The sequence below is a fragment of the Salvelinus namaycush genome, chromosome 8, assembly GCF_016432855.1.
Source record: "Salvelinus namaycush isolate Seneca chromosome 8, SaNama_1.0, whole genome shotgun sequence".
NCBI classification, from domain to species: Eukaryota; Metazoa; Chordata; class Actinopteri; order Salmoniformes; family Salmonidae; genus Salvelinus; species Salvelinus namaycush.
The window spans coordinates 48,265,499-48,291,271 of NC_052314.1; the positions used below are offsets into that span (position 1 = coordinate 48,265,499).

General features: G+C 41.3%; 1 protein-coding gene across 1 annotated transcript in view; it reads right to left on the bottom strand.

Annotated features, from left to right (window-relative positions):
• Positions 1–25,773, bottom strand: part of usp53b (ubiquitin specific peptidase 53b) — a 47,574-nt gene that overhangs the window by 16,391 nt on the left and 5,410 nt on the right. The window contains exons 7-15 of the mRNA XM_038998998.1: positions 19,990–20,095; positions 13,723–13,869; positions 10,821–10,970; positions 8,001–8,169; positions 5,314–5,424; positions 4,798–4,920; positions 3,029–3,430; positions 2,854–2,944; positions 2,620–2,808 (exon numbers count right to left, since the gene is read on the bottom strand). Coding sequence (XP_038854926.1) covers positions 2,620–2,808; positions 2,854–2,944; positions 3,029–3,430; positions 4,798–4,920; positions 5,314–5,424; positions 8,001–8,169; positions 10,821–10,970; positions 13,723–13,869; positions 19,990–20,095 — 1,488 coding nt within the window. The remainder of the gene's footprint in view (positions 1–2,619; positions 2,809–2,853; positions 2,945–3,028; positions 3,431–4,797; positions 4,921–5,313; positions 5,425–8,000; positions 8,170–10,820; positions 10,971–13,722; positions 13,870–19,989; positions 20,096–25,773) is intronic.

Here is a 25,773-nt window from a genome sequence, read left to right on the forward strand (position 1 = left end):
CACTGGAGTTGCTTACCAAGACGACATTGAATGTTCCTGAGTGGCCTAGTTACAGTTTTGACTTAAATTGTCTTGAAAATTTATGACAAGACCTGAAAATGTCTGTCTAGCAATGATCAACAAACAACTTGACAGAGCTTGAAGATATTTTAAAATAATAATGTGCAAATATTGTACAATCCAGGTGTGCAAAGCTCTTAGAGACTTACTCAGAAAGACTCACAGTTGTAATCATTGCCAAAGGTGATTCTAACATGTATTGATTTAGGGGGTTGAATACTTACAGTTGAAGTCGGAAGTTTACATACACTTAGGTTGGAGTCATTTAAACTCGTTTTTCAACCACTCCACGAATTTCTTGTCAACAAACTATAGTTTGGCAAGTCGGTTAGGACATCTACTTTGTGCATGACACAAGAAAATGTTCTAACAATTGAACAATTGTTTACAGACAGATTATTTCACTTATATGACAATTCCACTGGGTCAGAAGTTTACATACACTAAGTTGAATGTGCCTTTAAACAGCTTGGAAAATTCCAGAAAATGATGTCATGGCTTTAGAAGCTTCTGATAGGCTAATTGACAACATTTGAGTCAATTGGAGGTGTACCTGTGGATGTATTTCAAGGCCGACCTTAAAACTCAGTGCCTCTTTGCTTGACATCATGGGAAAATCCAAAAAAAATCAGCCAAGACCTCAGAAAAAAAATTGTAGACCTCCACAAGTCTGGTTCATCCTTGTGAGCAATTTCCAAATGCCTGAAGGTACCACATTCATCTGTACAAATAATAGTACGCAATAATAAACACCATGGGACCCCGCAGCCATCATACCGCTCAGGAAGGAGACGCGTTCTGTCTCCTAGATATGAATGTACTTTGGTGCGAAAAGTGCAAATCAATCCCAGAACAACAGCAAATGACCTTGTGAAGATGCTGGAGGAAACGGGTACAAAAGTATCTATATCCACAGTAAAACGAGTCCTACATCGACATAACCTGAAAGGCCGCTCAGCAAGGAACAAGTCACTGCTCCAAAACCGCCATATAAAAGCCAGACTACAGTTTGCAACTGCACATGGGGACAAAGATCATACTTTTTGGAGAAATGTCCTCTGGTCTGATGAAACAAAAATAGAACTGTTTGGCCATAATGACCATCGATATGTTTGGAGGATAAAGGGGGACGCTTGCAAGCTGAAGAACACCATCCCAATCGTGAAGCACGGGGGTGGCAGCATCATGTTGTGGAGGTGCTTTGCTGCAGGAGGGACTGGTGCACTTCACAAAATAGATAGCATCATGAGAAGGAAAATTAGGTGGATATATTGAAGCAATCAGTCAGGAAGTTAGAGCTTGGTAGCAAATGGGTCAAAGTTGTGGCAAAATGGCTTAAGGACAACAAAGTCAAGGTATTGGAGTGGCCATCACAAAGCCCTGACCTCAATCCTATAGAAAATTTGTGGCAGAACTGAAAAAGCGTGTGCAAGCAAGGAGGCCTACAAACCTGACTCAGTTACACCAGCTCTGTCAGGAGGAATGGGCCAAAATTCACCCAACTTATTGTGGGAAGCTTGTGGAAGGCTACCTGAAACGTTTGACCCAAGTTAAACAATTTAAAGGCAATGCTACCAAATACTAATTGAATGTATGTAAACTTCTGACCCACTGGGAATGTGATGAAAGAAATAAAAGCTGAAATAAATCATGAAAACCTGCAAAATGGTGACTGTAAATCAGGGAAAAAACGTACTCCCCTGTTTTGGAGGAGCCCTCCCACCCCAGTACATTTTCAAACTGTCCCTTAGAGAACATGACTGTTTTCAGTCTTTCAGTTTAAACTACAAACGGTGAACCTTCACTACATACAGCTGTAGGATCTTAATTGGACCAGTATTGTCGCAGCAAAATAATCATGCAGCATGTTGCTTGATCGGTGGTTAGGCAATATTAGTGGTTAGGCTATTAGCCGGCCAAAATTAGGCTACATGAAAAGTGCAGTACGGTTAATATAACCATGTGTTATTGCATGTTTTCAGTGAATTTATGTAAATCATGAAGCCCATCTGCCTTTCCTGCGGTGCAGAAAAATTCTCAGAAACAAAAGAGTGATAAAAATAAGATCATACATCTGTACAACAACTTCTATATTAAAAAACACACTCTCAAAAGCTCAGAACATCCACTTACCTTGATGCAAAGAGGAGTGTACCGCATCAGGTTTTGAATCACATCTGTTTGGGTGAAGTTGACCCCTGCTGAAAAAAATAAGAAGATTTCAACTCTGCGAGTAAGATCGTTGTGATGCCCCAAGAGATGAAGCTTATGATGGACATTGTGGTGCAACTATCATTGTGTGATATTTAAAGTGTAAAATGAATTGTATTAGCATCTGGAAACACATGGAAAGACAAAAAATATATATAAACAAATATAAGGCAAGTTTATTAGGTGTCAACCTACGAACTCGATTAAACGTAATGAATAGTGCATTACAGTCACTTAATACAAGACTTGAATGTAAACAAAGCTCCTAGGCAATGCTCCTAGGCTTTAGCTCATCAGGCTAAAGCCCGGTCTCTAGATCTGGGTTCAAACCTAGTCTGTCACACATACCTCTGAGACTGCACCTCTGGTGTCAACCGCTGCTCCTTCCCGACAAAGCTGTCTACCCCGGGCGAGTCAGGGTTGGTGGAGCCGCTGCTCAGCCGGTCGCTGCTCTCGTATCCAGACTCAGTCCTCTGGATGGTCCAGGTGTCGCTGCGCAACAGGGCTTTGGGCCCACCCTTGGCCCTCCCCCCGCCGCTGCTCCCACCCCCTCCACCGCCCCGGTCTCCGTGCCCACTTGGCCTGCCCTCCGATTCGAGGGAGCTGTGGCTCTCTGTCTCCTGCCGCTGCTCGTCCTCGTAAATCGTCATCAAGCACTTTTGCTGCTTGCGCTCTTCCCTTATCCTGAGACGCTCCCGTTCCCGCTCTTTATCCCTTTCCCGCTCTTTTTCCCAGTCCCGGTTGTCCCGTTCGCAGCCGTGAGGCCTCTCCTGACAGGAGGGTTTAGAGAGCCGGGGGCTACCACTGCCGCCGTGCTGCTGCTGTTGTTGCCGTCGTTCAAGGTCATTCAAGACGCTGTCCACGTTCAGAACTTCCCGGATGGGCCTCCAGGAGGGCTTGGCTTTGTTGCGGCCCGCTCCCGACCCGCCACCCTTCTCCCACGCATCCTGGCTGCAGTCCTGTTCTTGGCGACCAGGGGAGGTTTCCTGTCTCCAACTGTGTCCGCCAGGGGCACCGGATTGAGAGCGTGGGTCCTGGGAAGCTCTGTTCTGGTGGGAGGATGACAACTTGTCAGCCCGGGCGCCACTCCCGCCTCGCAACCTCTGGTCGGCGTGCTGCCTCAGCCCGCCCTCAGAAGGGGATCTGGCATAGGCCATATCTAAACAGGAAGTGACATACAGATGTAGGATCTTCAATTGTGCAAGTTTGCTACAGCAGGACAATAATCCTGCAGCAACAGTAAAAGTGAATTATTATAATTAATGGACATTTTTGTGGGGGTTGATACATTAATGCAGATCAAGTCTGCCTTAATGTATCTAAACCTCAAATACACTACACATTTTTATTTTCCTAGATTGCAGGAAAGTTCTCCTGCAACAGGGTGATCAAATTAAGATCCTACATATGTAAGACACAGCATTTTTGTTTTAGTGTGCCAACCGTGCATATTGTACATGTGTAGCATTGTAAAATGTATTTAGGCCTACAATCTACATAAGCTTGATATAGGTGGTTTTTAAATATATTTCTCAGGATTGGATAAATTTTGCATGAAAAATTCATGGCTCGATTGAGAGAAGAAAATCTCCTGCACTTGGTCCAAGGTTTATATCGTAAAAGCCAAAGATATTTGATATTAGGATACAACGCCTTCCAACATCGTCCAGATATGCCAAAAGACAATATTACATAATCTTTCTCTGAATATTCTGTTTTAGGTGGAATTTTGGGTCGAGAAATCTGATTGGAGAGGGCACTTTTGGGACACATGTCACATGGTCTTCTGGGAAACACTGGCAAAATGCAACGGACATGGTTAGCTTTATCAGAAAACAAACCTCTGAACTGAAAATGTAAGAATAAAACCTAGGATTAGAACTAAACAAAAAAAAATGAAAGTGGTGAAGTACTCTGGAACCAATTATTTCCATCTTGCATGGTTCTGTTTGCCCTGAGCCAACTTTATCTGTGTAGGAAAGATGGTATGCTCTTTTCTTGGAGATTGGCCATTGCTGCCCTTAGTTTGCCCTTTTCTTCAGTGCCACATCTAAAATAACATTATCACCAAAACATTATCCAAATGACCCATCAGGCAATCTATTGGAAGTGCACCGCATCATCATATCACATTATAGTAAATACAATTTGTGGCTATAAACAGTGTTGAAAGATCATACGACCAAACACGAGGTGAAAACCCTTGCATCTTAATAATCTACATTCAGGTTAACACAGTCAAGTATACATTGACTTTGGTTGTAGCACTGTTTGGTTGTATAGTTCCCTCATCACACACAACATTACGTTTGTGGTAGTCAGTGACAAGTTAACTGCCTCTGATTCAGTGAATAGTCATTTCTATCTGCCACTGTAAGCTAAAAATGTTTCGACAAAGAGACTATGGACACAATATACTGGTTCTTATGCATGTCATCAGCGCTCGTCAATTGTTTTTCAAGGTACCCCTCAAAGTACAGTAAAACGTTACCTTGTGAGTGTAACAATCACTGTACCGCACATTACCTTTGTGTGGGTCTAGTTTTCGATGCCCTCTTTCGGCCTCTTTCTTTATCCCTTCTACAACCCTCTGGGAAGTCTCCTTGGAAGGATCCCGGAATGTGTTGGGACTAGCAGGTGGGCCTTTCACTAGGGATATTGGGATTGGGATAACACATGAGTTACAACACATGCTCTTTGGATTTGATTTGATTTATTTTACAATTGAAAAACACAATTCAACCACACAATGTGGATACAAAACATTTAAAATCATTAAGAATAACACAAAAAAGATTTAACAACACTGGTGTTAGTTTTAAGCTATTTAAAAAAAAATCTTAGTTGTCTTCCTCTGCCAATTTGCATTGGCCTTGGGGCCCTGACATATTTAATTTAAGGCCAAAGGGGCCTGGGTCATGTTCTTCAGGGCACCCCGAAGTACAACGATTTTAAAAGTTTTGAAATGGAATCGAAAATTAGGTTCAATACGCTTCAAAGCATTTACTGTTCTGTGCCTACTGGCCTTGACCCGGATCTTACCTCTTTTGTAGCCTGAGGTGGAGGGTGGAGGTAGCATCTGCTTATAGGGCCCCTGTTTGGAGCGGAGTGGGCCTGCTTTCTCCCGGACGGCATCCAGCTTCTTCATCCCTGCTACAGAGGCAGAACATCAGACAGGCATTCAGTGAGATGAGGTGAGAGCTATTGGCCATGTTCCAGGCTGACTACATTTCAGACGCATGCCAGATCTCAGAACGCTTGGATGGGTGTTTAACATGTCAGCTATCCACATCATATGATATAGCAATCTGATGCTTAACTGCGCAGTCAATGACGTGGCACACAACCAATGCAACATCTGCAATGCAGTTGGTCTGGAAAGCAACCTATGTGTATGAAGGCCTTTGTTCTAGCCTGACACTAACCCAGCTGATTGAGTTTCCCAACGGTTAGCAGAATAAAGTATGTTAAAGAAGGGCTAGAATAAAATCCTGCAGTGGTGGCCAACTGCACAGGAGGAGAGTTGGCCACCGCTGCTGTAAGCTAAAATGCAACATTGGACAATGCATTTAAAAAAACGTTATAATAATGTTGCACATTTTCCACAAATGTTGTCTGCTCCATTGGTGTTTTTTACGACACATGACAAGACCCAGCTCAGTAGTTGGCCTGTCACAAACCTGTGTGTATATCTTTGCCAAGGTGTTCCGCCTCACTAAAACAGCAACTGGCCCAGTCTGGCATTAGTTCACTCCATTTTTGGTAGCATCTAGCCAGCCCATGTTGCGTCCCAATTCTCTACCCTGCTGCCTTGTGTGTACACATGTTCACTTGCCTTCACGGATTTAAAAGGAAAAGACGGGTGCAAAGAATACGGTGGAAACTCCCTTTAACCCAGGGGTCTCAAACCCATGGGAGCTATATCAGGCCCGCAAAATGCTTTCTTGTGGGGTCCAGACTGATATCTGATTCCGATTGGAATTAGGCCCTCAAAGGATTTTCTTGCTTTTGGAATCAACCCACATGCGCAATTAGGTAAATTATTTAATATGCTTTTTAGGTCATGCTTTTAAATGCATTAGGGAAGAGCGTCCAATTTGGGAGTGCACACTTTGGAAGAAAGGTAGAGAATTTGGACACCTAACTAGTGTTACAGCATACCAGCTACTCTTCATCCAAATTAGTAGTCATGTGTGACTATACAGTATATAGAACAACCAGTGAGGAGTATTTGCCAGTTAACCAGGCTTCAATTAGATAATGGAAAGGCCAAAATAAAGTACTTTTATCTATCGGCACGGTGATTTGTAGTCCACCGTTTGGTTGTTCCCCCCAATTTGTTTTCGCTTTACAGGTGTAGCGATATCAAAGAAAAAATGCACTCTTTGTTTACTTTATATAATTAGCCAAATATGGTATGGTAACCGTGTATTTATATTTGATTGGATTTCAACATGAAATAAGTATTTATGCTCTGAGTAGTCTGTGGCGAGCCCACGAGTTACACAATCTCCAAATCGGGAAAAGGTTATTCTCAGACAAGAGCACTGCTAAGGCAGGTTAACAATGCCTAAAAAAACTATCAACAGCACCGATAATCCAGCCAATACTGCCCAAAAGCAGTATAACAAATATACGTCCTTATATAAACCAATAATCTACCTCAAACAATAACGAAACACAACACTTTAATTACTTACTCTTATCCACATAATAATGCAAATCAAATCCCACTCCAAAAGAGGTGACCGGATACGACGCCCAGGCTAAATGGTCCATTTCAAAGAGCAGGACACCATTTCCGAAAGCAAGTGCATATTAGAATGGGAACAAACGCGGCATGGGAGATCACTGGAGGGAGTGAAAGCTACCAAGCGCACTTGACCCGGGGAGCAGGGATTGCAGGGAGAGCAGGGATTAGGCAGGGAGGCAGGCGTGGGCTGTAATCTGCATGCCACAGACGTCCTCATATCAAGTTGAACTCTGCACACGACAAGGGCGGACAATCCCAATCCCCAACGCTCCGTCTGGGGAGCGGTTTTAAAAACAATGCCAGGCGCCATCACATTGAAAGGATGTTTTTTTCTCAAAGCGACGGCAGTGTTAGTTGTGTACTGTAGGCCTCTGTATTACGCATGTAGTGGAAGCAGGATAGTACATATTCTCTTTCCACAGCTACATTATTTGAGGGAAAATGTATTGATGCTGGGTTGTGGGTGGTGGATACCTGTATGTGATTAAGATAGAACCTTGTGTATGGGCAAGAAAATTGTGGAAAGACAATGAGGACGACTGTGAAACAAAGTCTACTTAAGGCATTTAGGTAAAATGCATTCTATTTAAATGCCTTAAGTAAAGTGTTACCAACATTTTTGCACCAGGTGGTAGTGACCGAAAAAGTTAAGTGAATGTTTAACGACCCTAACCTACCCTGCCCCACACCTCCCATTAAAGGTCTGCTACACTGGACACTTAATTTTTGCTGAGCATGAGACGCTATCATTCATTTCAATATAACCAAGAACCTACAAAACTTTGCATAAAATTATGTTTTGGTTCTATTTTCAAGAATTTGAAGTGCGGCACACGGCCAAAAACTCTTCATAAAGTGGCTCACGCTCTGATCACGATGGCAAAAATAACGAGTCCAGTGTAGCAGGTAAAAACCAACTTTTTGTGACGACTCATTGTGACACACATGTAAACCAACCGTTAAGGTTTCGTCTTACCTGGCACTTCCCCGTTGACGTTGGATTTAAAGCGGGGACACATGGTTGTTTGTCTGGGCGCGTCCTCGCTGGAAACTGGGGTCCCCTCCAGGTTAGTGTAGAACAGGAGCAGTGGCTGGAAATGTCCCCGGATGCATTTAGAGGCCACGTCTTTCCACTTGGATCCGATCTAAGAAGAACATAAAAATAATGTAAAAGTGAAAATAATGTTTTAATGTGTAACTGACATGTTTGAGACTAAACGCTAAAGAATAGCAACTACTATGTTGACATACATTACGTTTTTATTTTCTTCATATAATGTGAAGTACAGACAATTTTCTGTGTATTTCTACAGTACCAGTCAAAAGTTTGGACACACCTACTCAAAGGTTTTTCTTTATTTTTTTTTTACTATTTTCTACATTGTAGAATAATAGTGAACACATCAAAACTATGAAATAACACATATGGAAACATGTAGTAACCAAAAAAGTGTTAAACACATCAAAATATATTTTATATTCTTCAAAGCAGCCACCCTTTGCATTGATGACAACTTTGCACCCTCTTGGCATTCCCTCAACCAGCTTAATGAGGAATGCTTTTCCAACAGTCTTGAAGGAGTTCCCACATATGCTGAGCACTTATTGGCTGCTTTTCCTTCACTCTGCGGTCCAACTCATCCCAAACCATCTGAATTTTGTTGTGGTCAGATGATTGTGGAGGCCAGGTCATCTGATGCAGAACTCCATCACTCTCCTTCTTGGTCAAATAGCTTTTACACAGCTTGGAGGTGTGTTGGGTCATTGTCCTGTTAAAAAACAAATGATAGTCCCACTAAGCGCAAACCAGATGGGATGGCGTATCGCTGCAGAATGCTGTGGTAGCTATGCTGATTAAGTGCGCCTTGAATTCTAAATAAATTGCTGACTGTGTCACCAGCAAAGCACCCCCACACCATCACACCTCCTCCTCCATGGAAACCACACATGCGGAGATCATCCGTTCACCTACACTGCGTCTCACAAAGACACGGCAGCTGGAACCAAAAATCTCAAATTTGGACTCATCAGACCAAAGGACAGATTTCCACCGGTCTAATGTCCATTGCTCGTGTTTCTTGGCCCAAGCAATTCTCTTCTTCTTATTGGTGTCCTTCAGTAGTGGCTTCTTTGCAGCAATTCGACCATGAAGGCCTGATTCACGCAGTCTTCTCTGAACAGTTGATGTTGAGATGCGTCTGTTACTTGAACTCTGTGATGCATTTATTTGGGCTACAATCTGAGGTGCAGTTAATTCTGATGAACTTATCCTCTGCAGCAGAGGTAACTCTGGGTCTTCCTTTCCTGTGGGGTTCCTCATGAGAGATAGTTTTGTGACTGCACTTGAAGAAACTTTCAAAGTTCTTGAAATGTTCCAGACTGACTGACCTTCATGTCTTAAAGTAATGATGGACTGTCATTTCTCTTTGCTTATTTGAGCTGTTCTTGCAATAATATGGACTTGGTCTTTTACCAAATAGGGCTATCTTCTGTATACCACCCCTACCTTGTCACAACACAACTGGTTGGCTCAAACGCATTATGAAGGAAAGAAATTCCACAAATTAACAAGGCACACCTGTTAATTGAAATGCATTCCAGGTGACTACCTCATGAAGCTGCTTGAGAGAATGCCAAGAGTGTGCAAAGCTGTCATCAAGGCAAAGGGTGGCTACTTTGAAGAATCTCAAATATAAAATATATTTTGATTTGTTTAACACTTGTTTGGTTACAACATGATTCCATGTGTGTTATTTCATAGTTTTGATGTCTTCACTATTATTCTACAATGTAGAAAACAGTAAAAATAAAGAAAAACCCTTGAATGAGTAGGTGTGTCCAAACCTTTGACTGGTACTGTAGTGTTGTGTTTTTGTTGGTGAGGCACAGACTGTATAACTATCAGCTTAACGATGGATAGTTCAAGTAAGATGTTAAAATGTCTTCCATCTTTTGTGAACCTGTCCATTTTGCCTTCATGTTTCATCATTACAATTTGGCAGAGCTCTTCTGAGAACCTTAAGTTCATTGCTAAGCTTTTAAATGTATTTATTGTTATTTAAAAAATGTTTAACTAGGCAAGTCAGTTAAGAACAAATTATTATTTACAATGACGGCCTACCCTCCCTAACCCAGACGACGCTGGGCCAATTGTGCACCACCCTATGGGACTGCGATACAGCCGGGATGGAACCCGGGTCTGTAGTGACGCCTCTAGCACTGCAATGCGGTGCCTTAGACCGCTGCGCGACTAAGGATCCCAAGGATAGCTCAAATGATAGCCCAGCTGTTAAAAGGAAAGCATTGCTTTTATGGCTCTTGTCAATAAATTATATTTTATAAATACATTTTATAAATAAATTATATCAATAACCTACTTTCTTTTATTCATTAAACACCGATTATGTTTGCCGTTGGCTATGTTAAAGGGACATTACACTCCAAAATCTACATTTGCAAGCTCTTTTTAGACCTCAATGTAGTCTAACATCAAGATGAATCCACATTGGATTGTGTCAATGTATCTGTATGCCAACACCAAATGAATGGAAAAGATAAGCACCTAATAAGATCTGGAAATGATTTGGTCCTTAATGTTCTGATTCATTTGATGTGGCTGGATCTACTGAATTGATGGCCTGGGACTTATCTCAACTTAAGAGCACTTTTGAGGTTGTGTTCAAAGTTTTGACATGACTTCTGCAACATCTGCACAAATAGATAATCTATGAGATATTATAACCATTTTTCTCAATTAATTTGAAACAGACCCTAACACATTAATTTAAACACTCACCTCTTTCACGGTGGCGTCATCAAAGAAGACCCATTTTGAGGACTTGGTGTGATAAGCGAACGCAGAGTAATGTTTGCTGGAGAAACAAATCATTCCCACGAGACGTAACTCACTCCTTTTGGCGTTCTCATCAGTGACCCGGTTGAACAGCTGAAATATGACATACATGAAAGATGGCATACACGAACAATGCATACATATTATCAATTAGGATAGGAATCTTCAACCAACTTTGACACTTAGTTAATACTCAAGCAACCTTAATACAGCTATCCAGTCTGGCTACTTTACAGACGCCTGCCAGATCTCACAACACCTGGATAGGATTTAGTCAGACTGGAATGTGAACATAAACAGTGGACAATCATGTTGTCTCTTTGTGTGTGAGCTATTTCACATTTGGAGTGTGTTCATACTTTTGTTCTTTGATCATACTTTACAATATGTGCCCCTAATAACTTTGCATTTAAATGGTAGTTACAAAGGCAGGTACAGTGTAATTACAATTACATATAGCTACATACTACTAACAATTGTTATACCTGATTGTGGCATGAATAAATTCAAGGATTTACGAATAATATCAAGGTCACGTTTCACAATGTGTCCCTAATACATTGGCAGGTGCAGTCAGTGTAATTATAGTGTAGGCACACATTGTAACATATAACTTACATCATATAACTTACATCTGTTATACCTGATATAACACTACACCTAAAGTTCCCCTATACATGTAGTTACACAGTAATAACTGTAGTAACACCATTGTAATGCTGTCAGCCTTTCCTGATTTGTTTATCTGTTGTTATTATATTTTGAAAACAAGCAATTGAGTAATATCTCACATATTTGCAAATATTTGATTTGGTGTTTTTTGTTTTCTTTCATGATAAGATCTTAATTTTTAAGTTGTATTCTTCAAAATGGAGGCGTAGTTACTTTATTTTAGCAGATAAAATGAGACCACTGGAAATCTTACAGATTGAACTTTTAAGGATAATACTGTATACTGAAGATTTGCCTCTGAGGGTGCTTTTGAAACCAAAAGGGCCCACTAAATGGAATAAAATATTGTGCAGAAATGATATAATTGGACACCCATGTAAGAGTTAAAAATATTCTAAAATTAAGGACTGTGTTGTTGAATGGGATTGGGGTGCTTGCAATGCCCAGGATTGTGGGTTTGAATGGCACTGGGGACACCCATACAAAAATGTTGCTTTGGATAAAAGTCTCTATACACTAGCGTTCAAACGTTTGGGGTCACTTAGAAATTTCCTTGGAACCTAATAACATACCAAAATACCAAATACTTAGACATTATTTCCTTGGTTTTGAAAGAAAAGCAATTTTTTTTGTCCACTAAAAAAACATCTAATTGATCAGAAATACACAGTGTAGACATTGTTAATGTTGTACATGACTATTGTAGCTAGAAACGGCAGATTTTTTATGGAATATCTACATAGGAGTACAGAGGCCCATTACCAGCAACCATCACTCCTGTGTTCCAATGGCACGTTGTGTTAGCTAATCCAAGTTTATCATTTTAAAAGGCTAATTGATCATTAGAAAACCCTTTTGCAATTATGTTAGCACAGATGAAAACTGTTGTCCTGATTAAAGAAGCAATAAAACTGGCCTTCTTTAGACTAGTTGAGTATCTGGAGCATTTATGGGTTCGATTACAGGCTCAAAATGGCCAGAAACAAAGACCTTTCTTCTGAAACTCATCAGTCTATTCTTGTTCTGAGAAATTAAGGCTATTCCATGCGAGAAATTACCAAGAAACTAAAGATTTTGTACAACGCTGTGTAGTACTCCATTCACAGAACAGCGCAAACTGGCTCTAACCAGAATAGAAAGAGCAGTGGGAGGCCCCGGTGCACAACTGAGCAAGAGGATAAGTGTCTAGTTTGAGAAACAGACGCCTCACAAGTCCTCAACTGGCAGCTTCATTAAATAGTACCCGCAAAACACCAGTCTCAACGTCAACAGTGAAGAGGCGACTCCATGATGCTGGCCTTCTAGGCAGAGTTCCTCTGTCCAGTGTCTGTGTTATTTTAACCATCTTAATCTTTTATTTTTATTGGCCAGTCTGAGATAGGGTTTTTCTTTGCAACTCTGCCTAGAAGCCCAGCATCCCGGAGTCGCCTCTTCACTGTTGACATTGAGACTGGTGTTTTGCGGGTACTATTTAATGAAAACAAAATCTGCCGTTTTCAGCTGCAATAGTCATTTACAACATCTACATCTATAGTCAACAATATCTACACTGTATTTCTTATCAATTTGATGTTATTTTAAAGGACAAAAACTATGCTTTTCTTTCAAAAACAAGGACATTTCTATGTGACCCCAAACTTTTGAACGGTAGTGTATATTGTTTTTATTATGAATGATTATTGTTATCTTATTCTGTATTTGTCACGCCCTGACCATAGAGAGCCCTTGTTTCTCTATGGTGTAGTAGGTCAGGGCGTGATGAGGGGGTGTTCTAGTTTAAAATTTCTATGTTGGTGTTTTGGTTTGGTTCCCAATTAGAGGCAGCTGGTAATCGTTGCCTCTAATTGGGGATCATATTTAAGTAGCTATTTTTCTCACCTGTGTTTGTGGGATATTATTTTGTGTTTGTGCATGTGCACCACGTAGTCACGTTTCGTTGTTCGTTTAATGTTTTGTTTTGCTTAAGTTCCACTTGATAATAAAGATGTGGAACTCTACGTACGCTGCGCCTTGGTCCAGTTCTTACGACAACCGTGACAGTATTATTGTTATTATTAAAATACATTTATTAATATTCAATAATCTTGTATATGAACCATACAGTCAGCTGTCAAGCCAAATTTGAGGTAAACAAGTAGCGACTAAACCTCCATTGTGTATTTTTAACTCTTACCCCCGAGAGGTTGAGATGTGGACCCAGTGACCTAACCACATCCTCTGTAAGGTCAGACTGCTCTGCGTCCCACACAAAGCCAATGGTGACGATCTCTGGGCAGTTCAGGAGAACCCGACGGATCTTGATGCTCTGGCCACAGTTGCTCTGCAAAGAAGATGAGAAACTATCATCCATGAGAGATAATTAAAAGCAGAAATCTATATATAAATCTATGTATTTTATTCCAGAAACCTTGTCAATTTTGCCATGAAACATGTTGCATCATATTGGAATCATAAACTATAATATATACAGGACTATGGTAGCACTTTATAATAACTCCACGTAATAAAGCATTCATAACGGATTAGTAAATAGTTTAATAATTTATTAATCACTACTCCCACATTTGTAAATGTTAGTAACCTAGTAACCATTTATAAACAACTTCTAAATTATTTAATAATGATGTATAAGATGTGTAATAAACCATTTCCTAATTGTTAGTTTAAGTCTTTTTGTGTCATCTAAAGTGACTCATCTAAAGTGTGGGCTATATATACTTTATAAATCTTTTGAGAGACCAGTGTCACAAGATATGCTATTGGTAGATATTCCAGCAGTCTCAAAATGGCCCCCAGAATTTATCAATGGTTAAACAATAAGCACACAACACAGAGGATCTTTAAGAAAATATATTGAAAATGATATTCCAAAACAGTCACACTGCTGTAATAGTGTGATGTGTACCTTTATACAAATGCTGAGAAAAATAACAAAAATGCTAAAATATGCACACAGTGTTTTCGGAAAGTATTCAGACCCCTTGACTTTTTCCACATTTTGTTATGTTACAGCCTTATTCTAAAATGGATTAAATAACAAAAAAATCCTCAGCAATCTATACACAATACCTCACAATGACAAAGCAAAAACAGTTTTTTAGAAATGTTTGCAAATGTATTTAAAAAAAACTTAAATACCTTATTTACACAAGCATATATTCATGATATTCGAAATTGAGCTCAGGTGCATCCTGTTTCCATTGATCATCCTTGAGATGTTTCCACAACTTAATTGTCCACCTGTGGTAAATTCAATTGATTGGAAATAATTTTGAAAGGCACACATCTGTCTATATAAAGTCCCACAGTTGACGATGCATGTCTGAGCGAAAACCAAGCCATGAAGTCGAAGGAAAGGTCCGAGACAGGATTGTGTCAAGGCACAGGTCTGGGGAAGGGTACCAAAAAATGTCTGCAGGATTGAAGGTCCCCAAGAACACTGTGGCCTCCATCATTCTTCAATGGAATAAGTTTGGAACCACCAAGACTCTTCCTCTTCCAGGCCAAACTGAGCAATCTGGGGAGAAGGGCCTTGGTCAGGGAGGTGACCAAGAACCCGATGGTCACTCTGACAAAACTCTATAGAGTTCCTCTGTGGAGATTGAAGAACCTTCCAGAAGGACAACCATCTCTGCAGCACTCCACCAATCAGGCCTTTATGGAAGACTGGGCAGACGAAAACACCTCCTTAGTAAAAGGCACATGACAGCCCCCTTGGAGTTTGCCAAAAGGCACCTAAAGGACTCTCAGACCATGAGAAACAAGATTCTCTGGTCTGATGAAACCAAGACTGAACTCTTTGGGCTGAACGCCAAGTGTCACGTCTGGAGGAAACCTGGCACCATCCCTACAGTGAAGCATTGTGGTGGCAGCATCATGCTGTGGGAATGTTTTTCAGCAGCAGGGACTGGGGGCATAGTACAGAGAGATCCTTGATGAAAACCTGCTCCAGATGGCTCAGGACTTCAGACTGGGGCGAAGGTTCACCTTCCAACAGGACAACAACCCTAAGTACACAGCCAAGACAATGCAGGAGTGGCCTCGAGACAAGTCTCTGAATGTCCTTGAGTGGCCCAGCCAGAGCCCGGCTTGAACCCGATTGAACATCTCGGGAGAGACCTTGAAAATAGCTGTGCAGCAACACTCCCCTTCCAATCTGCAGAGGAGAATGGGAGAAACTCCCCAAATACAGGTGTGCCAAGTTTGTAACGTCATACACAAGAAGACTTGATGCTGTAGTCGGTGCCAAAGGTGCTTCAACAAAGTACTGAGTAAAGGGTCTGAATACTTATGTAAATGTGATATTTCTGTTTTTACTTTTTAATAAATTAGCAAAAATGTCAAAAAAACTGTTTTGCTTTGTCATTATGCGGTACTGTGTGTAGATTGATGATAAGAAAAATACAATTGAATCAATTTTATAATAAAGCTGTAACGTAAGAAAATGTGAAAAATGTCAAGAGGTCTGAATACTTTCCGAAGGCACTGTATGTGTTTTTTTGGCAGTGACTTTTCTACCAAAACCAAAGTGTGGATTGCAGTCACTCCTTTAGACAGTCGAAACTCAGTTAACCCAGAACTAAAACCTTGCGTGTACGTGTTTGCAAAGTCTATCCTCGCAAAAGGAAACTCTCCGCCAAAGCCTCTGCCCTCCTTCCGTTAATTTCACTACACGCACGAAGCAGTCAACGTTTAACCTTTTGTCAATATGGGGGCGCTGTTTTCACTTTGTAAAAAATCGTGCCCAAATTAAACTGCCTCGTACTCAATTCTTGCTCGTACAATATGCATATTATTATTACTATTGGATAGAAAACACGCTCTAGTTTCTAAAACCGTTTGAATTATATCTGTGAGTAAAACAGAACTCATTTTGCAGCAAACTTCCTGTCAGGAAGTGAAAAATCTGAAATCGGGGCTCTGTTCCAGGGCTATCCTATTAATTTGCCTGAAATCTATGGATCTACATGCACTGCATACGCCTTCCACTAGATGTCAATAGGCAGTGAGAGGTGGAATGGGGTGTCTAGCTTTATCTGAGGCCGAACAAGAGCTTTTGGAATGATGTGACCAGACTTTTCATTGTTCAGGAAGGCGCGAGAAGGGACCCAAGGTTGCGTTCTGAAAAGCTTTCTGTATAGACGTTAGATATCTCCGGCTCTGATTTTATTTGATATATGTGTTAAAAACATCATAAAGTAGTTATTTTAAACCGAGTTATATCAGTTTATATCAGTTTATTGCGATTTTCGGCATTTTCTTTTCTTTGCGTTATGGTGAAGTTGGACACTCCTGCGCCACATGGCTAGCTTTGGTTGCTAATTCGACAGGTGAAGAGGACATTCTACAACCAAACAACGATTATTCTGGACAAAGGACCCCTTGTACAAGATTCTGATGGAAACTCATCAAAAGTAGGAACCATTTATGATGTTATTTCGTATTTCTGTCGAAAATGTGTAGTCGTATTTTTCGCCCTGATTTTGGGCGCTGTCTCGCTATAACGTAAGCTGTATGTCGTACTAAAGTTATTTAAAAAAATCTAACACAGCGGTTGCATTAAGAACTAGTGTATCTTTCATTTGCTGTCCAACATGTATTTTTTAGTAAAGTTTATGATTAGTTATTTGATTAGATTAGGTGCCTCTCCAAGATTTCTCCGGACAATTTTTTTGCATTTTGACTATGTATTCACATTGTAAAACCACGATTTGTACCGCTAAATATGCACATTTTCGAACAAACCATATATGTATTGTGTAATATGATGTTATAGGACTGTCATCTGATGAAGACTGTGAAGGTTAGTGAATAAATGTATATCTTTTGCTTGTTTTTTCGCTATCGCTACTGTTGCGTTGAATGAATGCGGTTGTGTGGTTGGCTATTGTAGTAAGCTAATATAATGCTATATTGTGTTTTCGCTGTAAAACACTTAAAAAATCTGAAATATTGTCTGGATTCACAAGATGTTTGTCTTTCATTTGCTGTACACCATGTATTTTTCATAAATGTTTTATGATGAGTATTTAGGTATTTCACGTTGGTCTCTGTAGTTATTCTAGCTGCTTTGGTGAGATTTGTGATGGTGGCTGCAATGTAAAACTATGATTTATACCTGAAATATGCACATTTATCGAACAAAACATATGCTATACAATAAATCTGTTATAAGACTGTCATCTGATGAAGTTGTTTCTTGGTTAGTGACTATTTATATCTTTATTTGGTCGAATTTGTGATAGCTACCTATGCGGTAAAAAAATTGTGAAAATATGCGGTTGAGTCTTTTGCTATCGTGGTTAGCTAATAGAAATACATATTGTGTTTTCGCTGTAAAACATTTTAAAAATCGGAAATGATGGCTGGATTCCCAAAGATGTTTATCTTTCATTTGGTGTCTTGGTGATTTCATGAAAATTATATTATATGATATCCCTGTCGCGTTAGGCTAGGCTATGCTAGTCAGCTTTTTTGATGGGGGGATCCCGGATCCGGGTTTGTGACTCGTGAGAAGTTTTAAGCACTGCATACACCCAATCCTGGTACATCCAAATAATCAGTGACGAAAACCCAAACACTGAAACTACTCCTGCTCCTTGTCCTACGCAGTGCATACTTTTGCGAACAGATTCTTTGGTTTACGAACAGAATTTATCCTCATGAAAAGGGCTAATGTGTCTGCCGCATTTAATCAAACCCCTCTGAATCAGAGCGATGAGGAGGGTTGCCTTAATTCATCAACATCCTCGGCGCCCAGGGAACGGTGTTGCTCAGGGGCAGAACGACAGATTTTTACCTTGTCAGCTCGGGGATTCGATCCAGCAACCTTCGGTAACTGGCCGAACGCTCCAACCCGCCCGGCTATCTACCGCCCAGAGCAGTCCATATACTGCTTACGAGGTAAGGAAGCACATATCTGAATACATTATTTCGCTGAACTATCCCATTATGTTTAAAACCTTACTGCCTTTAAAAGACATGTAAAGGTGCTGCCAAACAAAGCCACGTGTGAAAATAGTCTGCGGTTAAAAGACGGAGGCACTGCAGGCATTTAAAGTTTATACATGGAACATTTCTAACTGCAAATCATACATGTAACGTTTATACCTCAATCATATATCAGTAGTATTGAATAAATAAAAATCAACTAGTGAAAATTTGCTGTTGTGTGTAGGCTACATCTCCCTGTTTTATGATTATTTTGCATTGGCGAGGTTGACAACATAAGCAAAACATTCCCATTACAACGCTTCCTCAAGTCCTGACATCAGATGTTTGACAGTTTTTGTGAATAAAATTGTCTATATATTTTCTTAAAGATCCTCTGTATTTTGTGCTTATTGTTTAACCATTGATATGTTCTAGGGGCCATTTTGAGACCTTCAGGAGCATCAGGTACTGCTGGAATGTCTACCAATGGCCATCTTTTTGTGAGAAATTACACTGGTATCTCAAAATATAAGTATTTTTAAAGTATAAATAGCCCACACTAGATGAGGCCATGCAAAAAGACTTAACTAATGAATAGAAAATGTTTTTTAAGGACCTACATTAAACATATTTTAAATGGAGTAATGATGAATAAATGATGAATAAACTATTTACTAATCCTTTATAATTATTATTTACAGGTTGTTAATTATTTTTAATGTTGTTAATATGAAAATGTAAAACAACTTTCATTACAGAAAATACAAAAATAGCTTTAATATCTAACTTTAAGAATCCTGTGTGATATGATTTTTTTTTATTCAGGCACAGTAGAAAGGGTTAATGGAACAAAGCACTTGCACCAGGGCTGACGCACATTGAAGTGGTAGACCAGTGCTAGCCAATCAAGATGAGAGAGCAACAGTGGATAAGCCTTAACTGCTATTTATATCCCTAACACTAGTCTGGCAGCCTCTCCTTCAGGCCTGTTCCATCATCACACAGCAGAATACAGACAGTAGAAATCAGCTCGATGCGGGTTTGAATGAAATAACGTTTTTGATACTGATAGAATAGCTGGTAGAATCCATTCATCGCTAGATCCTTTACGTATTGAGAAGATGACAGTGATTTATAAACAAACAAGCATACTGAACATTGCTTCAGTAAGGGACTTTCACACAGTTCAGAAAGCACAATGACCCTCCACAACATGACCTGACTAACAGTAATTGACTAACAAAGTGATTTGATTGGACAAGGAGTTCTGGATTTCATGGGTTTGGATTATTTTGGGCATAGATTACATAAAAAATCCATTGGAGTCATGTACCGCTAGAAGCTGGGATGAGTTCCTCTAAATGACACATTGCAGTCACATTGTTCAGCACCAACTTTATGGCTGCATAGATAACAACATGGCCACATGTCTATCAAAAACAAATATGTCACATTGGATATTAGACTTCAAACTATGGTTCACAATGAAAATGAGCAAGCAACATACCGGACAGTTCCGTAGGTCACCGATGGTGTTTGCCGCCTGCAGCAATTCCCCGAACATGTCCGACCGAAGCCTGTCGTTCTTCCCCAGGACGTGGCCCACCTGTTGGCTGGGACACAAAGGAGGCGGGATAATAGGGGTGTCTTTCTGCACTGTAAATCACATTAGCGCCTTATCCAAAACTAACAGCAAGTGGAAGAGGAACAATGTATGTAGTGACCCTTAGCAGGCTAGTACGGTCACACTTCACATTAGCGCCTTACTGCCCTTATTACTGTGTAATTATTTCTGTAAGTACAGTACAGTTACTGTATAGTTACTACACTGTACTGCCACACTGTACTTACACACAAGTTAAACAGTTATAATAGCATTGTAGTGTAAAGTCTTACCTACCACTAGCACATTATGCAGTTGGAGTACTTTGGAACTAAACGTTTAGTTGGACGACCTACCAGAGCAGTAGGTCTATTCTATAACTAGCTGTGCTTACACACCTGGTACAAGGCATTCACATACGTTATTGTCTTATAGTTATCATAGAATGATGCCTATGCACTGTAATATCAAATGTTGTCAAATCCAATGTAATTTGTCGCATGCTTCATAAAACAACAGGTGAAATGCTTACGTACAGGTTTTTCCCAACAATGCAGAGAGAAAAATATAGAACAAATAATAACAAGGAATACATACACAATGAGTAACGATAACTTGCTAGACACTGAGTGTACACAACATTAGGAACACCTGCTCTTTTCATGACATAGACTGACCAGGTGAACCCAGGTGAAAGCTATGATCCCTTATTGCTATCCCCAGTTAAATCCACTTCAATCAGTGTAGATGAAGGGGGGAGACAGGTTAAAGAATGATTTTAAGCCATAAGACAATTGAGACATGGATTGTATATGTGTGCCATTCAAAGGGTGAACAGGCAAGACAAAATATATAAGTGCCTTTGAAAGTGGTATGGTAGTAGTTGCTAGGCGCATCCGTTTGAGTGGGTCAAGAACTGCAACGTTGCTGGGTTTTTCACACTCAATAGTTTCCCTTCTGTATCAAGAATGATTCACCACCCAAAGGATATCTAGGCCAGCATCCCTTTGGAACGCATTCGGCACCTTGTAGTTCATGCCCTGACGAATTGAGGCTGTCGATGTGCATAGGTACGAGGTAATTGAAGTAGATACATTATTAATACAAAAGTATGTGAACACCCCTTCAAATTACTGTATTCTGCTATTTCAGCCACACCTGTTGCTGACAGGTGTATAGTCGTGCACACAGCCATGCAATCTCCATAGACAAACATTGGCAGTAGAATGGCCTTACTGAAGAGCTCAGTGACTTTCAACATGGCACCGTCATAGGATGTCACCTTTCCAACAAGTCAAATTGTCATATTTCTGCCCTGCTAGAAATGCACCGGTCAACTGTAGGTGCTGCTATTGTGAAGTAAAAACGTCTAGGAGCAACAACAGCTGAGCAGCAAAGTGTTAGGTCACACAAGCTCACAGAACGGGAATGCCGAGTGCTGAAGTGCCCAGCGCGTAAAAAACTTCTGTCCTCGGTTGCAACACTCACTACATACAATAACTGTTCGTCGGGAGCTTCATGAAATGGGTTTCCATGGCTGAGCAGTCGCACACAAGCCTAAGATCACCATGCACAATGTCAAGCGTCAGCTGGAATGGTGTAAGCGCGCCGTCATTGGACTCTGGAGCATTGGAAATGTGTTCTTTGGAGTGATGAATCATGCTTCACCATCTAGAAGTCCAAAGAACAAATTTTGGTTTAGCGGACTCCAGGAGAATGAGACCTGCCCCAATGCATGGTGCCAATTCTAAAGTTTGGTGGAGGAGGAATAATGGGGCTGTTTTTCATGATTTGGGCTAGACTACTTAGTTCCCGTGAAGGGAATATTAATGCTACAGCATACAATGACATTAATCTAGACGATTCTGTGCTTCCAACTTTGTGGCAAGAGTTTGGGGAAGGCCCTTTCCTGTTTCAGCATGACAATATGTGAGGTCCATACAGAAATGGTTTGTCGAGATCGGTGAGGAAGAACTTGACTGGCCTGCACTGACCCTGACCTCAACTCCATCGAACATCTTTGGGATGAATTGGAATGCAGACTGCGAGTAAGGCCTAATCGCCCAACGTCAGTGCCCGACCTCACGAATGCTCTTGTGGCTGAATGGAAGCAAGTCCCCGCAGCAATGTTCCAACATCTAGTGGAAAGTCTTCCCAGAAGAGTGGAGGCTGTTATAGCAGCAAAGGGACCAACTCCATATTAATGCCCATGATTATGGAATGAGATGTTCGACGAGCATGACCACATACTTTTGGTCATGTAGTGTATGTACATGGGTCATGGGTGCACCTCAGCCACGCTCAAGGTCATAAACGATATCTTAACCGCCATCGATAGGAAACAATACTGTGCAGCCGTATTCATTGACCTGGCCAAGGCTTTTGACTCTGTCAATCACCACATCCTCATCGGCAGACTCGACAGCCTTGGTTTCTCTAATGATTGCCTCGCCTGGTTCACCAACTACTTCTCTGATCGAGTTCAGTGTGTCAAATCGGAGGGTCTGTTGTCCGGGCCTCTGGCAGTCTCTATGGGGGTGCCACAGGGTTCAATTCTTGGACCGACTCTCTTCTCTGTATACATCAATGATGTCGCTCTTGCTGCTGGTGAGTCTCTGATCCACCTCTACGCAGACGACACTATTCTGTATACTTCTGGCCCTTCTTTTGACACTGTGTTAACAACCCTCCAGGCGAGCTTCAATGCCATACAACTCTCCTTCCGTGGCCTCCAATTGCTCTTAAATACAAGTAAAACTAAATGCATGCTCTTCAACCGATCGCTGCCTGCACCTGCCCGCCTGTCCAACATCACTACTCTAGACTGCTTTGACTTAGAATATGTGGACAACTACAAATACCTAGGTGTCTGGTTAGACTGTAAACTCTCCTTCCAGACTCACATCAAACATCTCCAATCCAAAGTTAAATCTAGAATTGGCTTCCTATTCCGCAACAAAGCATCCTTCACTCATGCTGCCAAACATACCCTTGTAAAACTGACCATCCTACCAATCCTCGACTTCGGTGATGTCATTTACAAAATAGCCTCCAATACCCTACTCAATAAATTGGATGCAGTCTATCACAGTGCCATCCGTTTTGTCACCAAAGCCCCTTACACTACCCACCACTGCGACCTGTACACTCTCGTTGGCTGGCCCTCGCTTCATACTCGTCGCCAAACCCACTGGCTCCAGGTCATCTACAAGACCCTGCTAGGTAAAGTCCCCCCTTATCTCAGCTCGCTGGTCACCATAGCAGCACCTACCTGTAGCACGCGCTCCAGCAGGTATATCTCTCTGGTCACCCCCAAAACCAATTCTTCCTTTGGCCGCCTCTCCTTCCAGTTCTCTGCTGCCAATGACTGGAACGAACTACAAAAATCTCTGAAATTGGAAACACTTATCTCCCTCACTAGCTTTAAGCACCAGCTGTCAGAGCAGCTCATAGATTACTGCACCTGTACATAGCCCATCTATAATTTAGCCCAAACAACTACCTCTTTACCTACTGTATTCATTTATTTATTTTTTTGCTCCTTTGCACCCCATTATTTCTATCTCTACTTTGCACTTTCTTCCACTGCAAACCAACCATTCCAGTGTTTTTTTTACTTGCTATATTGTATTTACTTCGCCACCATGGCCTTTTTATATTTTTATTTATTTTTATATATATTTTGTTTGCCTTCACCTCCCTTATCTCACCTCACTTGCTCACATTGTATATAGACTTATTTTTTCACTGTATTATTGACTGTATGTTTGTTCTACTCCATGTGTAACTAATGTGTTGTTGTATGTATCGAACTGCTTTGCTTTATCTTGGCCAGGTCGCAATTGTAAATGAGAACGTGTTCTCAATTTGCCTACCTGGTTAAATAAAGGTGAAATAAAAAATAAATAAATAAATGTACATATAGGTAGGGGTAAAGTGACTAGGCATCAGGATATATTATAAACAGTAGCAGCAGCGTATGTGATGAGTCAAAATAGTTAGAAGAGTTAGTGCAAAGAGGGTCAATGCAGATAGTCCGGGTAGCTATTTGTTTAACTATTTAGTAGTCTTATGGCTTGTGGGTAGAAGTTGTTTACGGTCCTGTTGGTTACAGACTGGGTGCATCGGTACCGCTTGCCGTGCGGTAGCAGAGAGAAAAGTTTATGACTTGGGTGGTTGGAATTTTTGTTAATTTGTAGGGCCTTCTTCTGACATCACCTGGTATAGACATCCTGGATGGCAATACCATGCGTAGCACCTTGCGGTCGGATGCCAAGCAGTTGCCATACAAAGAGGTGATGCAGCCAGTCAAGATGCTCTCAATGGTGCAGCTGTATAACTTTTTGAGGATCTGAGGGCCCATGCCAAATCTTTTCAGCCTCCTGAGGGGGAGGACTGTGTTGGTGTGTAAGGACCATGTTAATTCCTTAGTGATTTGGACACCGAGGAACTTTAAGCTCTTGAAGCTCTCAAACAAGCTGATCATGTAGTCCACGATCAGCTCGTTTGTCTTGTTGATGTTGAGGGAGAGGTTGTTTTCCAGGCACCACACTGCCAGGTCACAGACCTCCTCTCTATAGGTGGTCTTATCGTCATATGTGATCAGACCTACCACCGTCGTGTCATCAGCAAACTTGATGATGGTGTTGTGGGTGAACAGCGAGTACAGCAGGGGACTGAACGCAATCGTGGGTGAACAGGGAGTGCAGCAGGGGACTAAGCACTCACCCTTGAGGGGCCCTTTGTTAAGGGGTTGGCGTGGCGGATGTGTTGTTGCCTACCCTCACCACCTGGGAGAGGCCTGTCAGGAAGTCTATGATCCATTTGCAGAGGAAGGTGTTCAGTCCCAGGGTCCTAAGCTTAGTGATGAGCTTGGAGGGCACTAAAGTGTTGAACACTGAGCTGCAGTCAATAAATAGCATTCTCAAATAGATGTTCCTCTTTTCCAGGTGGGAGAGGGCAGTGTGGAATACAATAGAGATTGTGGATTTGTTGGGGCGGTATATGAATTGGGCTGGGTCCAGGGTGCCTGGGATGATGGTGTTGATGTGAGCCATGACCAGCCTTTCAAAGCATTTCATGGCTACAGATGTGAGTGCTACGGCGGGATAGCCATTTAGACAGGTTACCTTGGCGTTCTTGGGCACAGGGAATATGGGGGTCTGCTTGAAACATGCATTTATTACAGACTGGGTCAGGGAGAGGTTGATGTCAGTGAAAACACCAGAACATGCTCTGACTAAGCATCCTGGTAATCCATCTGGCCCCGCGGCCTTGTAAATGTTAACCTGTTTAAAGGTTTTACTCACATCGGCTGCAGAGAGCGAGATCACACAGTTGTCCAGAACTACTTCTGCTCTCATGCATGGTTCAGTGTTGCTTGCCTCGAAGCGTGCATAGAAGGCATTTAGCTTGTCTGCTAGGCTTGTGTCACTGGGCAGCTCGAGGCTGGGTTTCCCTTTGTAATCTGTGATAATTTGCAAGCCTTGCTACATCCGACGAGTGTCAGAGCCGGCGTAGTAGGATTCGATATTAGTCCTGTATTGATGTTTTGCCTGTTTGATGGCTCCTAGGTCTTAGTGGGATTTCTTATAAGCGTCCGGATCAGTATCTTGCTCCCTGAAAGCAGCAGCTCTTGCCTTTAGCTCAGTGAGGATGTTGCCCTTAATCCATGGCTTCTGGTTGGGA